The sequence below is a fragment of the Lagopus muta genome, chromosome 11 (assembly GCF_023343835.1).
Source record: "Lagopus muta isolate bLagMut1 chromosome 11, bLagMut1 primary, whole genome shotgun sequence".
In the NCBI taxonomy this organism is placed as follows: domain Eukaryota; kingdom Metazoa; phylum Chordata; class Aves; order Galliformes; family Phasianidae; genus Lagopus; species Lagopus muta.
The window spans coordinates 7,187,598-7,199,577 of NC_064443.1; the positions used below are offsets into that span (position 1 = coordinate 7,187,598).

At 39.1% G+C, this 11,980-nt stretch overlaps 1 protein-coding gene and 1 long non-coding RNA gene across 3 annotated transcripts; both read right to left on the reverse strand.

The window, feature by feature from the left end:
- Positions 1-182: 182 nt before the first annotated feature.
- Positions 183-10,240, reverse strand: ACTR8 (actin related protein 8). 2 transcript variants are annotated; one of them, XM_048957971.1, is made up of 15 exons: positions 10,223-10,240; positions 9,540-9,632; positions 7,075-8,332; positions 6,811-6,981; positions 6,481-6,591; positions 6,124-6,228; positions 5,081-5,254; positions 4,658-4,751; positions 3,772-3,904; positions 3,288-3,441; positions 2,460-2,555; positions 1,894-2,034; positions 1,213-1,477; positions 748-911; positions 183-374 (listed from the first exon to the last, which is right to left on the reverse strand). In XM_048957971.1, the coding sequence occupies exons 3-15, from the start codon at positions 7,189-7,191 to the stop codon at positions 231-233; spliced, it is 1,869 nt and encodes a 622-aa protein (XP_048813928.1). In that variant the 5' UTR covers positions 7,192-8,332; positions 9,540-9,632; positions 10,223-10,240; the 3' UTR covers positions 183-230. The 2 variants fall into 2 exon arrangements, with proteins under 2 accessions (XP_048813928.1, XP_048813929.1); XM_048957972.1 differs by lacking the exon at positions 183-374 and adding an exon at positions 1,014-1,106 and having other exon boundaries at positions 799-911.
- Positions 10,241-10,280: 40 nt separating this feature from the next.
- LOC125698974 (uncharacterized) lies at positions 10,281-11,980 on the reverse strand. The gene is made up of 4 exons (XR_007379394.1): positions 11,801-11,980; positions 11,513-11,621; positions 11,307-11,397; positions 10,281-10,303 (listed from the first exon to the last, which is right to left on the reverse strand). It is a non-coding gene; the product is annotated as an uncharacterized LOC125698974 (long non-coding RNA).

Here is an 11,980-nt window from a genome sequence, read left to right on the forward strand (position 1 = left end):
AACTCAAAATAGAATCGAGTATAGCAATACTGAAGTAATATGGACTCTGTAAGATTTTTGCACTGCTACTGAAAAAATCTCAGTTCAATTTAATTTTATTAAATTAAATATCAGCAGAAGATCAGTAGATTTTTTTTTTCCAGTGCCTTGGAAAAACCAAAAAAAAACCCAAACACAAACAGTGGCATTTGAGGGAACTGAATTTTTAATTAACTGTATAAACACATCATTTACCACACAAATGCAGCTCGCTCTCGTAACATTCTGACACCAAAACGCTGCCATTCTCGCTGATATATCCACAGCTCCTGAGTTGTGTCAAGACAGGCCAACACAGCACCTCCTTTCCATGCAATTAAGCGGGGATCCATATCCTAAATCCAAAAACAGGATTATACACAGTACGAGTCTGATTCTCAAACCTTGCATTCTGTTTATTCCAACGTTATTCATCTTGGGGGTGAGAGGAAGAGAAAAAAACTTTCAAAATTATGTAAGAGAAACTTTTTCATGATAAAGAGGTAAAAACATGGAAAGACCATCTAGGGTTTTTGAGGCACAGCCACTTTGGAAACATGGCCTTTACGTTCATGATCAATATCAGTAATGGTCTTGCTTTACCTCTAATTACCTAAATCTCCTCAGAAATACAACTAATCTCTGGTTTTGAGAGAATATATTTTATATAATCTTCTGAAGAACTTGACTGCAGTTGATTAACCATTTAGCTATCAGTTAATGGTATACCTTAGGTCTTGTGATGACTTCAACGTTCTCAACTACTCTTCTAAAAGAAGGGGGCATTTTGTTGAGAATTCGGTGTTGAAGGAACTCTTGAGCTTTATGAAACATAAGGCCTCCTCCCACCACCAAGATGGAGCTGTACATCTTCTTTTTTGTATCATCAGAGGCTGGAATGAATGGATGCATATAGAAATATATATTTTTAGTAGTTATTCTATTATAAAGAACTAAGTGCAAGTCAAATCAAATAGAAACTGAGAACTGCTTACTTTGAAAACTTTCCTGCTTCTTGGAGCTTCAAAAACAAGCTCAAGAAATCTAAAAATAAGTTGTAATAAGGAATAGTGCAGGTACCTCTAGAGCTGGTAAAATTAAGGGATATACGTGTTACTTTCCTAGAATATAGTAGTTAACATAAATCCACACTGACAAGCATATTTCTCAGAATCATAATAATGTAATCCTTACCACAGCAATCAATACTATGAAGAATGGCTTTGTCAAGGCCTAAAGCTTTGCCTTCAAATTGAGAAACAACTGTTTTTCTGGACGTGTGTGCAGTTAAAGGTTCCTCTGAATCATTTCCAGGTATCATACAGTCACTTTGGGAGGATCCCAGTTCAACTTCTTGGGGGTACATCCTCTCTGAAATATCTGTAACTTGGCCTTTCATTTCTCCCTCAAAGGTACCAGGCTTTGACATGGATTTTCTATCAGCTGTAGCTTTTGAAGACTTAAAAATAAGGAAATAGTTTAACAGTCAATTTATGAAAAATAGAAACAGCAGATTACAGAACAATACAATGGCTAAACATCACCTCTTTACCTTTCTGCACAGAAAGGCTAAAGGTTACATTACTACTTCATATCAGTTTTATTTTGATTCTCACTTTCAAAGAGAGGGTTTTACTTTCAGATGTACCAATACATCAGATGTATCAATGCCATTAACATGAAGACCCTTCAGACTGAAAATACACAGTTTAGATTAAGATCTTTTCTAGATACCTATAATTCCTTAGAGTTCTTTTATGCTGTTGACCCAGATAATGAATTTCAGTCTCTGAGATGAGGTAATGAGTCCTTATTTTATTCCTGAATGAAATAATACTTTGTGGGGGAAAGAAAAACAAACAAGCATTCACACACCTGCTCCTGCTTACTTTGTGTGGCTAGCAGATAATGCTCATCATGAGGATCCTCAGGGTCCCCTTGTGACCGGTGCTGCAAAATTGTCATCTTTTGTCCAACAATTCCAAAAGTTGCTGGATAAAACAGAGCCATTGGAGCCTGAAAAAATTGAGAGATTTGGCGTTTTATTATGTATATTTTTACTAATTGGAATTTATTATAGAGAAGAAAAACCTTGTTCTATCTTAGTTTTTTTTGCAATTCAGAATGTCTTTTTTCCAACAGATTTGTAAAAATTTTACATATGTTTTAAAACTTATATGCTTGTACACAGACTTCACAGATTCTAGCAATGTGTCATGTACAAGGAACTTAAATGTTGTTACAAAATGAAAAACTTGCACAATTCCTTGCAGTTGAGGGATAAGCATAGAAACATTCAATTGAAGTGACAATCAAAGGTTATTAGAAGTGTTGTGCATCTCCTACTGCCTCATTAGATACATTCTCGCACAATGCAGTTCATTTTAATGCCATCACCAAGCATACTACAATATACTACTTGTTCATTTAATGAACATAACCTGTAATTTTTCATCCCCTAATCGGAACTGGTATAATAGAGCTGGAGAATCTGGATGCCGAATTTGGAACTCGTGATCTTGCAACCCAGAAATATCCTGCAGTCAAAAAAAAAAAAAAAGTATTAAAAATAAATATTTTTACATACCTCTATCAGGATCAGTAACTTACATTCTGCATAACTTAAACTGGACAATAACAAAAAGTAACAAAACTCCTCAGCCTCGGAATTTCACTTATCTATTCTTCAACTCCTTGAAAAGTCTTTTTATTCTAGCAAGATTTGCCAAAACAGCTTTCTACCTGTTTAAGCCTCTATAAAGAGAGTTTGTGCAGAAGACAAGACCCTGTGGCAGAGCTTGCAAAACAAGCTGAAAAATAGCAAGTATGCAAGTGCTATCAGCTTCTTTGAGTAATATGAACAAATAAATGTCCTTTCTAAGAGCTGGGATCCCTTTCAGCTAGAAGATCAACAAAATAAGTTTCAAATACTTCAACTCTAAAGCTTCTCCAGTCCTGCCAGCATTCTACTGAATGAAGTATTTGGTTTTCTATGCCCATTAAACCTGTTTCCTACAGCTCTCCTGTACCTAATAATTAAAAATACATTATTTAGGACTATTAGTTAATTATTCTATATTAAAAATAAAATACACATGTTGTGCAAACAACATTTCAAGGAATAAATCGTGCATCTTCTGAACTGTTCCCCGTGTTCTGATTATTTTATACGCTTTTTAATTTGCAAGTAATTGTAGGTTCCCACAGAGCTTCCCCAAAGCAGCTTTCTATAGAGGTAAATAGGAGAATACATCACTTTGCCTTCTCACCTGGTCTAGGTGACAAAATGTCTCTTTTAGGTGCTGAAGCAGAAGGCAATCCAACTTATTAGTTAACTGACAGTCTCTGTACGGAAACCCTGCTCGTTGCATAAGCCAGTAAAAACATCTTGACACATCAGATCCTCCATATGCAAGGCAGAGCCTAAAGCATAAAAAAAAAAAAGGATTATTATTTTCTAAACTACTCTACCTACTACTGTGGTATACATAGGAATACAAACAATGTTTTAGATGCACTGTGATCGTGACTTCCAAACAGTCTGTACAGCACAGTATCAGTTCCACTGCTTTCTTAAAGAAATGTCATTTCTTTAAGGCTCATATTGTAACATAATGATCCTGTTGAAGAGCTCATAATAAAAACAAAATCCCCAACCCTGTAGATGTAGAAGTATTTTTACTTTTTTTAAAGTCAAGTCTTTGGTAAGTAATTAGGTACATGCTTGTAATAATTCTGCACATGAAGAGATACCTGGTGTTGCGATGGGAAACTCCATCTTCCACACAGCAAACACTTGTCTTCTGATCTCCCACGTCTACTATACACGCACTGCCTAAACCACTTCCAAATGTAGCACAGACAGACTCCTGGTGCACCACAATTCCTAGCAACATGAAGAAAAAAGTTTATATTGAATTTATACCAAGCTCCAGAGCTGTGTTTCTGATGCTCAAATGACATCCTAATGTCTTTTAAAACCTGCTAATAGCTTCGACACGCTGGAATGCTCTATATTAAATTAAGATGGGTTGTATAGGCCCTTGGAGTTCTGAGAAAAGCTACTAGAAAAACGGAAGCCTACATTTGTGCATTCCTATCTTGTAAGAGTTAGGATACTGTTGCCAGTTTATTTTTGTAGCTTGTATTCAAGCTCTTTGTTTCCAGATGCATGTGAAGCATTTTCCTATTTTTTTTCTTCCTAGTTTTTAATCATGTATCATTACAATTAGTATTTTAAACAGGATCTTTAAATAGTTACAAAACAAGGTCCAATTTCACCCTGTTTTCCTTTCAATTCACTCTTATCTTTGTTAACAGAGTACATTCATATTTGTATCACAAGCCCATACTTAAAGTTCAGAAATAGTAGATATTTCTGTCTCCTTCCAGCCGAAAAAATAAAATAACAAAATTGTTTCAATGCTAGCCAACCATTTCTCCCCTCTAAAAGAGGAAACGGTTACGTGAACATCAAAAGATGAAAGCTGAGAGGCTCAGTCAAGCTGAAACCAGCCTGTAAGAATGTTCCTTAAAGCAAAAAAAAAAAAAAACCCAAACAAAACCACCACCACCAACAAAAAACCACCAACGTCTTTATGCTGTTAATCACTCAATGCTTGCTTACATATGGTTTTACCTGAGAAGCCCATCTTCATTAGGATCATATTCACTAGCTCTTTCACATGTTGTTTATTGTAGATGTCTGGAATTAGTAAAATGCACCTGTAGTACTGAAGGTAAGAATGAAAAATTAAAGTCAGCTCTCAAATAAACTGTCTCTTTACATGATTGAATACCTGTTTCGAAGAAAGAAAGGATCACATGCAAGATGCTACAAGAAGCAACATTATTTTTAATAATTTCAAAAATTATTCAGTGAGTAGCAAGTTAACAGCAGACAGGTCATTAATGAAGTCCTAGGAACCACATATACCACTGCTAAAATTTATCTGTTAAGACAAGTGCCAGTAAGAGCCTACCAGTGCAAGCAGGGTGCTTTTTGTTAATGACAGCATTTACAGAATAGGATACAGCCCTCATAAACTTGTTCATAGCTCACCTTTAGATCTTTCAGTGGTATTTCCAGGTACTTTTGTATTGCATGTGACCATATAACTTCAAGATCTGCTAATACTGCAGTGAGGGAGCCTCCAGGTCCTGGGTGTAGATTCAGCTGCCCTCTCCTAATTGGCCAATGTATATTATAAGAATCTAATGGATTAACATACAGTGCCTGAAAATAAGAAATGAAGTTATTTCCCTCCCAATATTTATAATAAATAATAGAAAAATATTTCAGAAACTGACAGAACTTCCTGTACAGCAGCAGTGAGACCAATGGGATGGCAATATGGTGTCTTTCTTTTTAGCAGGGCTGTACTGTCTTAAGACATTCTGTACATGGTTTAAATTATTTGAATTTTCAAATCCATGGATATAGAAGATGGAAACAGATAGGAAAGGACCTTCTAGATCATTAAGTACATAAAAGTGTCTTTTCTGTGTTATCTCACTAATAGCTAAATTAATGTAAAAACTCTTGAAAACTCATGAATACCTAATTAGTCAACAGTAATTCCATGCACTGATCCTTTTTTCTCAGTTTCCTTCCATGCATCTGATTTATACCACGTAGGTAAAGCTCTCACTTACAGCAACAGTGACTCTACCCCACTGCTTCTACTATTAGAATAAAGACTTAAGAATATTCAGACCTATCTTTTACTTACCCTTGAAAATTACACTGCATGAATCTTTCAAAGAAATACCGTTTTCCCTGCTGTTTAAAATAGCTGGTCTAGTACTAAATGTGGACGTTGGTGGCCCTGCCTGTGGCAGTGGGGGTTGGAGATTCACAATTCTTGAGATCCCTTCCAACCCAGGCCATTCTGTGATTCTGTGAAATAGATATATATTTCTAGCTAGGCAAGTGAGGAAAACTGTCTGGTCTTCTTGAATGATAATATTCGCTTAGTCCCAAGTAGAGCTGCTCAAGTTCTGTTTGATTAAACTTAGTCTAAATTGAGTTCAAATTGCTCTTCAATACACAGTTATATTAAAGGATAACAATAAGCCTCATTTCAGGTAGGAAATAAATCTTACCTCCTCTCCTACCAAAAACTCAGGATGATTAGAGGTGTTTGTCCACTTGGCCCCAGAGCTGTGATCTAAAATAGCTGGCCGCATCTGTCTGTTGTATGACCTGGCCTGAGATGTAATCAAATCAAACATTGTTTTTACCAGGCACTTTTTGTGCATGGAAGCAACAAACAAACAGACAACCCCCAGCAATCCACGCTGAAAATCCATTTTAAACCTTCATCTTCTTAGATCTTTGGAGGTATGGGACACAATAACACTATTCATATATACTTTATACAGAATATTTTTTCTTATGTGTTAAAACATAGCATTATACCACATGAGAACACAATTTATTACAATTTTAAGAGGAGTTACCTGGTCAGGTGACACTGGGATACGTCTGGCACCATTTGACATCTTTTTGGACCATATTGCTTGGTCCACCATTTTTAGGCCATTTTGTCTCTGCTCTGTACTTTCAGGTTTCTAAGCAACAGAAATAGCACATATCATAAACACTTGCCGCGCAGCCTGAAAACTGGTAATACTGAATTAAATTAGACTGCAAACTCATTGCTGAGGTTACTAGACCGCGGGACGGAGGGAAGGTTTGTGCATCGGAGGTCCCAGCGGCTCCGTGCCAAGCTATCCAAAGCCGCAACCCGAACAGCGCTCGGCCGGCCGGGGCGCCGCGGTGCAGCTTACATTGAGGCCGTCCCGCAGCAGCCAGCTGTCCCGGTACGCCGCCTGGCCCTGCTGTTTGTGCCGCCGAGCGATGACGTGAGGGATGCCCACAGGCAGCGTGTCCGTGGCCCTCCCGAGTCGCAGGGTCGTGGAGCCGGGGTGGATCACCACGATGAAGTTGCTCTGGATTTGCTGCAAGCACAAAACGCGAGCGGTGGGCGCCCGCCCCGCGGCGCTGCCCTCCCGTCCCCCGCCGGGCCTTTAAAAGGGGCGGCGCGGCCTCACCTCCTGCAGGGACTCGGGCACGGCGGCGGGGACGATGGGCCGCTTGCCGCCGCGCTGCTCTCGCTCACGCTCCTTGTCCTTGCCGTTCTCCGTCTCGCCTTTCTCCGCCTGGGTCATTTTCCCGGCCCGCCTGGCGCCTCCGAGCTGGGCCCGGCGGCGGCACGGGGCGGAACGGGCGGGAGCACGGGAGGCACCGCCCCCCGGACAGCTCGGCTGGTACCGCGGGGCGGGCGGAGTTCGAGCTTCTCTATGAGCAGCAGGCGGAAGCCGACGTGTTCATGAATCTGCTGGTAACAAAGGGACGCTGCTGGAGGCGATAGTTAGCTGCTGGAGGCTGTGAGAAAAACCGGGTGAAAAACTGAAAGCGGCACTTCGTAGAAGTTAGCTCCGTCTGGGTTCTGCTTGGAGGAACCGGCCCGCTCCCATGGACCAAACAGAGCCCGGAACAACGATTGAAAGTCGCAGCCCATGCAGAAAAGCAGTGACAGGGAAGAAAATAACTTGTGTGTTAGTGCTCAGTGTTACCGAGCAGCTTTTCTTCCTGTAACGAAAATGAAACCTCATTTTATTCGAAGTGTCCTATTTGCACAGAATATGCACGTGTGTTGAGAACAGAAGAAAGTTGTTTCATGAGTGCTTATGAAGTGGGAATGTTATAGAACCTACAATTGGGCTTTAAGGAAATGAGTCTTTTAAAATGGAAGGACCGTTTAAAACAAACAAACAAACAAAAAAAACTAAAAATGCATCTTACAAGTGTTTTTAGCACATCATTAATATTATAAAAACACAGCAAGAACCAGTAAAGGTTCCTTAAAACCTTTAAGGAAGCACTGCTTTAAGTGATTTTTGAGTGATCTTTGGTGTCATGTGTAAGTATTACACATTTTCCTCATCTGACCAGAAAGGTGTTCACTGTGCTTTGAGTAGAACTTTTTGGTTGTCTAAAAATTAAGAGCCAGCCTTCTGACAAGCCATATATAATTTATTTTGCAACTACAGTAAAATGTTCAGAAACTATACAAAGACTTTAGACAGACAGTAAACATGTATTTAATAACGCTGCACTTCAGTTATACTGGATCCTTGAAGGATTTTCCAGTACAACTTCATTAATCTGCTTATATTGCAGAACAGTTCTTAGTTAGACACGCACATTCACAACGTCCAAACTCATTTGGTCCACCACTGAACTCTCTTCCCTTTCTTCTTGCAAACATGCATGCTCCTTTGCCTGCCTCTTACAGCAGGCATTTACCTAGAAAGACAAAATAATTGCATCATGTTTAAAAATAACAAGGTCCTCCTTTGCAAGATATAAGTAACCATCTTAAAATAAAACTGATTTTAATTTAGCTAAATGAGACCTGCCAAAAGCTTGGAATTTTCATCCTGAGCAGATTGCACATCGTCATTTTCCCCCAAAAGCTCTACCCACTGTCTCTGCTTGCTTCATGGCTAGTTCCAAAAGAAAAAAACTAATCCAAATGAAAAAAATACATATATATGAAGAGGCATTTATTCCTTTTTCCTAAGGACACTGAAATATAAGTGTGCAATGGTTGGTTTTGAGTATGAAGTTGTTGCCACAAGACTCACTGTATTACCATCTGCATGCGCATTTTCCTTTCAACTTTTGTTTCAATAATGAATAATAATTCATGAAAAGAGCAGCTTACTTAAGTCTTAAAGTAAGTTAAACCATATATACATTCAGTTAGATGAAAATCCCATCATTTTAACAAAACAGAATTTGTATTTTGAATTACAATTATTAGGCAGTAGCAAGAAATGTAACGTTAGGCTTTTGAAAGGTTTTTACTCCCTTGTTAAGCAATTCTGATTTATGCTATATTACAATTCGAGATGTGCACAGCTATAGCACTGTCAGTGGAAAAAGTATTTTAGTAGCAGATTTTTTTTAACAACTTTTCCTTCTTTCCATTTTTAGGAATCCCCCTTAAAGAAAAAATATCATCTGTAATATGATAACAATGAGAAAAAAAACAAAGTTTCAGTTATTACTGATCTGGATGGGACTTAATATTAGCAAACAAAAAAAGACTGAGTGCTAAATCATTTTTTATCAGCTACGTTCAAATATCTGTTTTATGCTTTGTATACTAATTTCTATGTAATTACAATTAGAAGCTCATTACTTCTGAGCCAAAACTTCATACTACACTACTTCACGCACACTTTTTTTTCTGTTAATGAAATATCTATCCACTTCTATTGTTCCTGTCTTGGTAACTTTTGTTGCTGTTTTGTTTTGTCTGCTACTCTGCTATTATTGCTGTGTTTTCCATTGCATTACAGCTTTACAGTAGGATAATGCTCAATAATAACTCAATTCTACCTTAAACCCTATTGTTACTGTTATCTCTAGGAGTTGAAAAATAATAATAATAATAAAAAAAATAAAAAAAAACACCTAAACCAGGATTGAGGAGATAGGGAATTACCTTCCTCATCCACCTCCAGCCATTGGTGGTGGACTAGGGCCTCCACCCCAGTGATTTATTCTTCCCATTCTTCGGCGAGGATTTCCTGGAGGCCTATAGAAAAAGCAAGAAAGGCAAAATCTATTTAATAGGCATTCTGTTAATTTAGAAATATAAAAACATTGTATCTAAACTATAGCAATTTGATTGATAAAGCCTTTAGAAAGTTGTTTGGTTTGATGTGAAAATTTGTAGTTGCCAGTAACTGATGCTTTCATGCAGCTTTGTAAAAAGGTAAGGCTGTCCATTAGGAACAAAGAAACACAGTAGTTACAATGTCTATATCCACATAATAAAGTGTTTTGTCTAAAATATATAGATAAATCTAACACAAAGTGACTTTTTCGTGCAAATCTAACACTTAATATCAGCAAGGCTAACCAAACAAGAATTTTAAAGACAAACATCTATTATGCAGCCCTAAAAAATTGTATCAGACTGTACTGCTACTCTAGCTATTCTATTCAAAACTCTGTATTATTATCAACAAGTTTCATACAAAATGCTGTAGAAAAACACCAAACGTTTTAGTCCTCTCACGTGACCTGATTTGATGCAAATTGTGACTGTGATCACGATCACAGTATGACATTTTTCAGGGGCAGTGAAAAAAAGATAAACAGAACTGAGAATATGAAAAATACCCTCTTCCATCGCTCTGTCCTAAGTAGGAGGAGGATGTGTAGCCTCTTCTCCTCAAATCTGGTTGAATAATGCTCTGGAAGCTGAAAAAAAAAAAAACACAAAACAAGAGTAGTTATGTTCAATGGATGGCGAAACATAGCTTCTAGATTTTGGGACTGCAAGGTAAGAGGTGGACTAAAAAACCAGTAGTGTTAGGAGTGAATAGTATCTTGTCAAGATTATTGTTGTTTAATCCTTGTAATTTTTCTTCTATGCAGAATTATAAAATTGCAACACAGTCCCAAGTAACAATACAGCTCAAAGAAACCAAATTGTCAAGTATTTAAAACTGAACATTATTCTTGTACTAAATAAAGTGCAGGCAATATAACTGTAACTAAGATAATGAAGGACTGTTGAAGACATCAAAATAACTGATTCTTTAGCTTCTGGGGCATGCATATAAGATTACTGCTATGTGAGTATTGTTATGCAGCAAGAAACCATTGTCAGTAGTAGAAATCCACCAAATAATACTTCAGTTTGATCAGCCATTAGAATCTTAACAAAAATGCATGCAGTTTTTCTTTTTGCACTACTGAAATGGAAGAACTGCCAGTTCTTTAGTATCGGTTTTCATATACTTTGTATTAAATATGTGCATCAAGTGCTTCATAATTGAGACCATGTAACAATATTAAAACATTGATAGATGTTTTCCAGTCCCTTGTCTGTGGTAGTCAGCAATAGAATAATGGGCACGAACTGGAACATAGGAAGTTCCATATTCATGCAAAGAAGAGTGATGGAGCACTGCAACGGGTGAAGCTGTGGATTCTCCTCTGGAGATATTCGAAACCTGTGCAACCTGCTGTAGGGAACCTGCTTTAGCAGAAGGGTTGGACTTGAGGGGCTCTAGGGGTCCCTTCCAGCCCCTACAACTCTGATTGTGTGAATAGTCCCTATGGAATGCTACAAATAAATCCAGCGTCTTTGTGGTACTGCACTACCGATAGTACTTATCAGCATCAACATATGACAAGTTTAAAATAAAGTTCATCAAAAGAATAGTGGTGTTTTTTTTTTTTTAATATATATACTTACAACATAACTACAAAGTCTGCTATCGACCAGAAGAAATCTGTTATGGATGAGAAGCTCCAAGGAGCCCGGCTCCGGTTATCCAAAACTTGTCCTATTACGTGGCAAGAGAGGAAACATTCAGCACTGTTTATTGAATTACATCACTATGTGACTTGAAATCGTATCCAGACAGGATGGAGGACTACACCCCGCGCCTAAAGGTTTACCTAAGTACGAGCACGCGGTTCTCGGAACAGTTGGAGCGGAGCATTAGACGCTGCATACGGGCACAAGCGCGCACAAGAACACATGCCGAGCACGGAGCAGCGCGTGGAGCTGGGGGAGCAGGGCGGGGACGACGTGTTGTAGAGCCGGAGATGCGCGAAGGGGTCCGCTGCAGCTCCGGCCCGCACCCCTCGCCCCACCAATAGAAGCTGCTGCCTTAAGGCCAGACCACGGCAGCCACTGCAATTCTACCGCCCTCGCATCGCCCCTTCCCGACAGCCGCCGCTCACCGTTAGATATGTACACCATCGCGGCGCGCTCCTACCGCTGCCCCGTCACCTGCCCCTGCCTACGGCGCGTGCGCGTCTCGCCCGCGCGTGCCCAGAACGGGCGGCCGTGGGCGGAGCGCAGCCGCAGTGCCGGCTCCGCGCTTGAAGCTGACGGGGCCGAAGGGTGGGCGGTGCGGCGGC

Excerpts from the sequence above, each read along its gene's own strand:
- ACTR8 (XM_048957971.1), bottom strand. The coding sequence starts at position 7,191 with ATGACCCAGGCGGAGAAAGGCGAGACGGAGAACGGCAAGGACAAGGAG. Across the intron at positions 6,592-6,810 it reads TGCTGCGGGACGGCCTCAAT|AAACCTGAAAGTACAGAGCA; the intron begins GTAAGCTGCACC and ends TCTGTTGCTTAG. Across the intron at positions 1,478-1,893 it reads CACAAAGTAAGCAGGAGCAG|TCTTCAAAAGCTACAGCTGA; the intron begins GTGTGTGAATGC and ends CTTATTTTTAAG.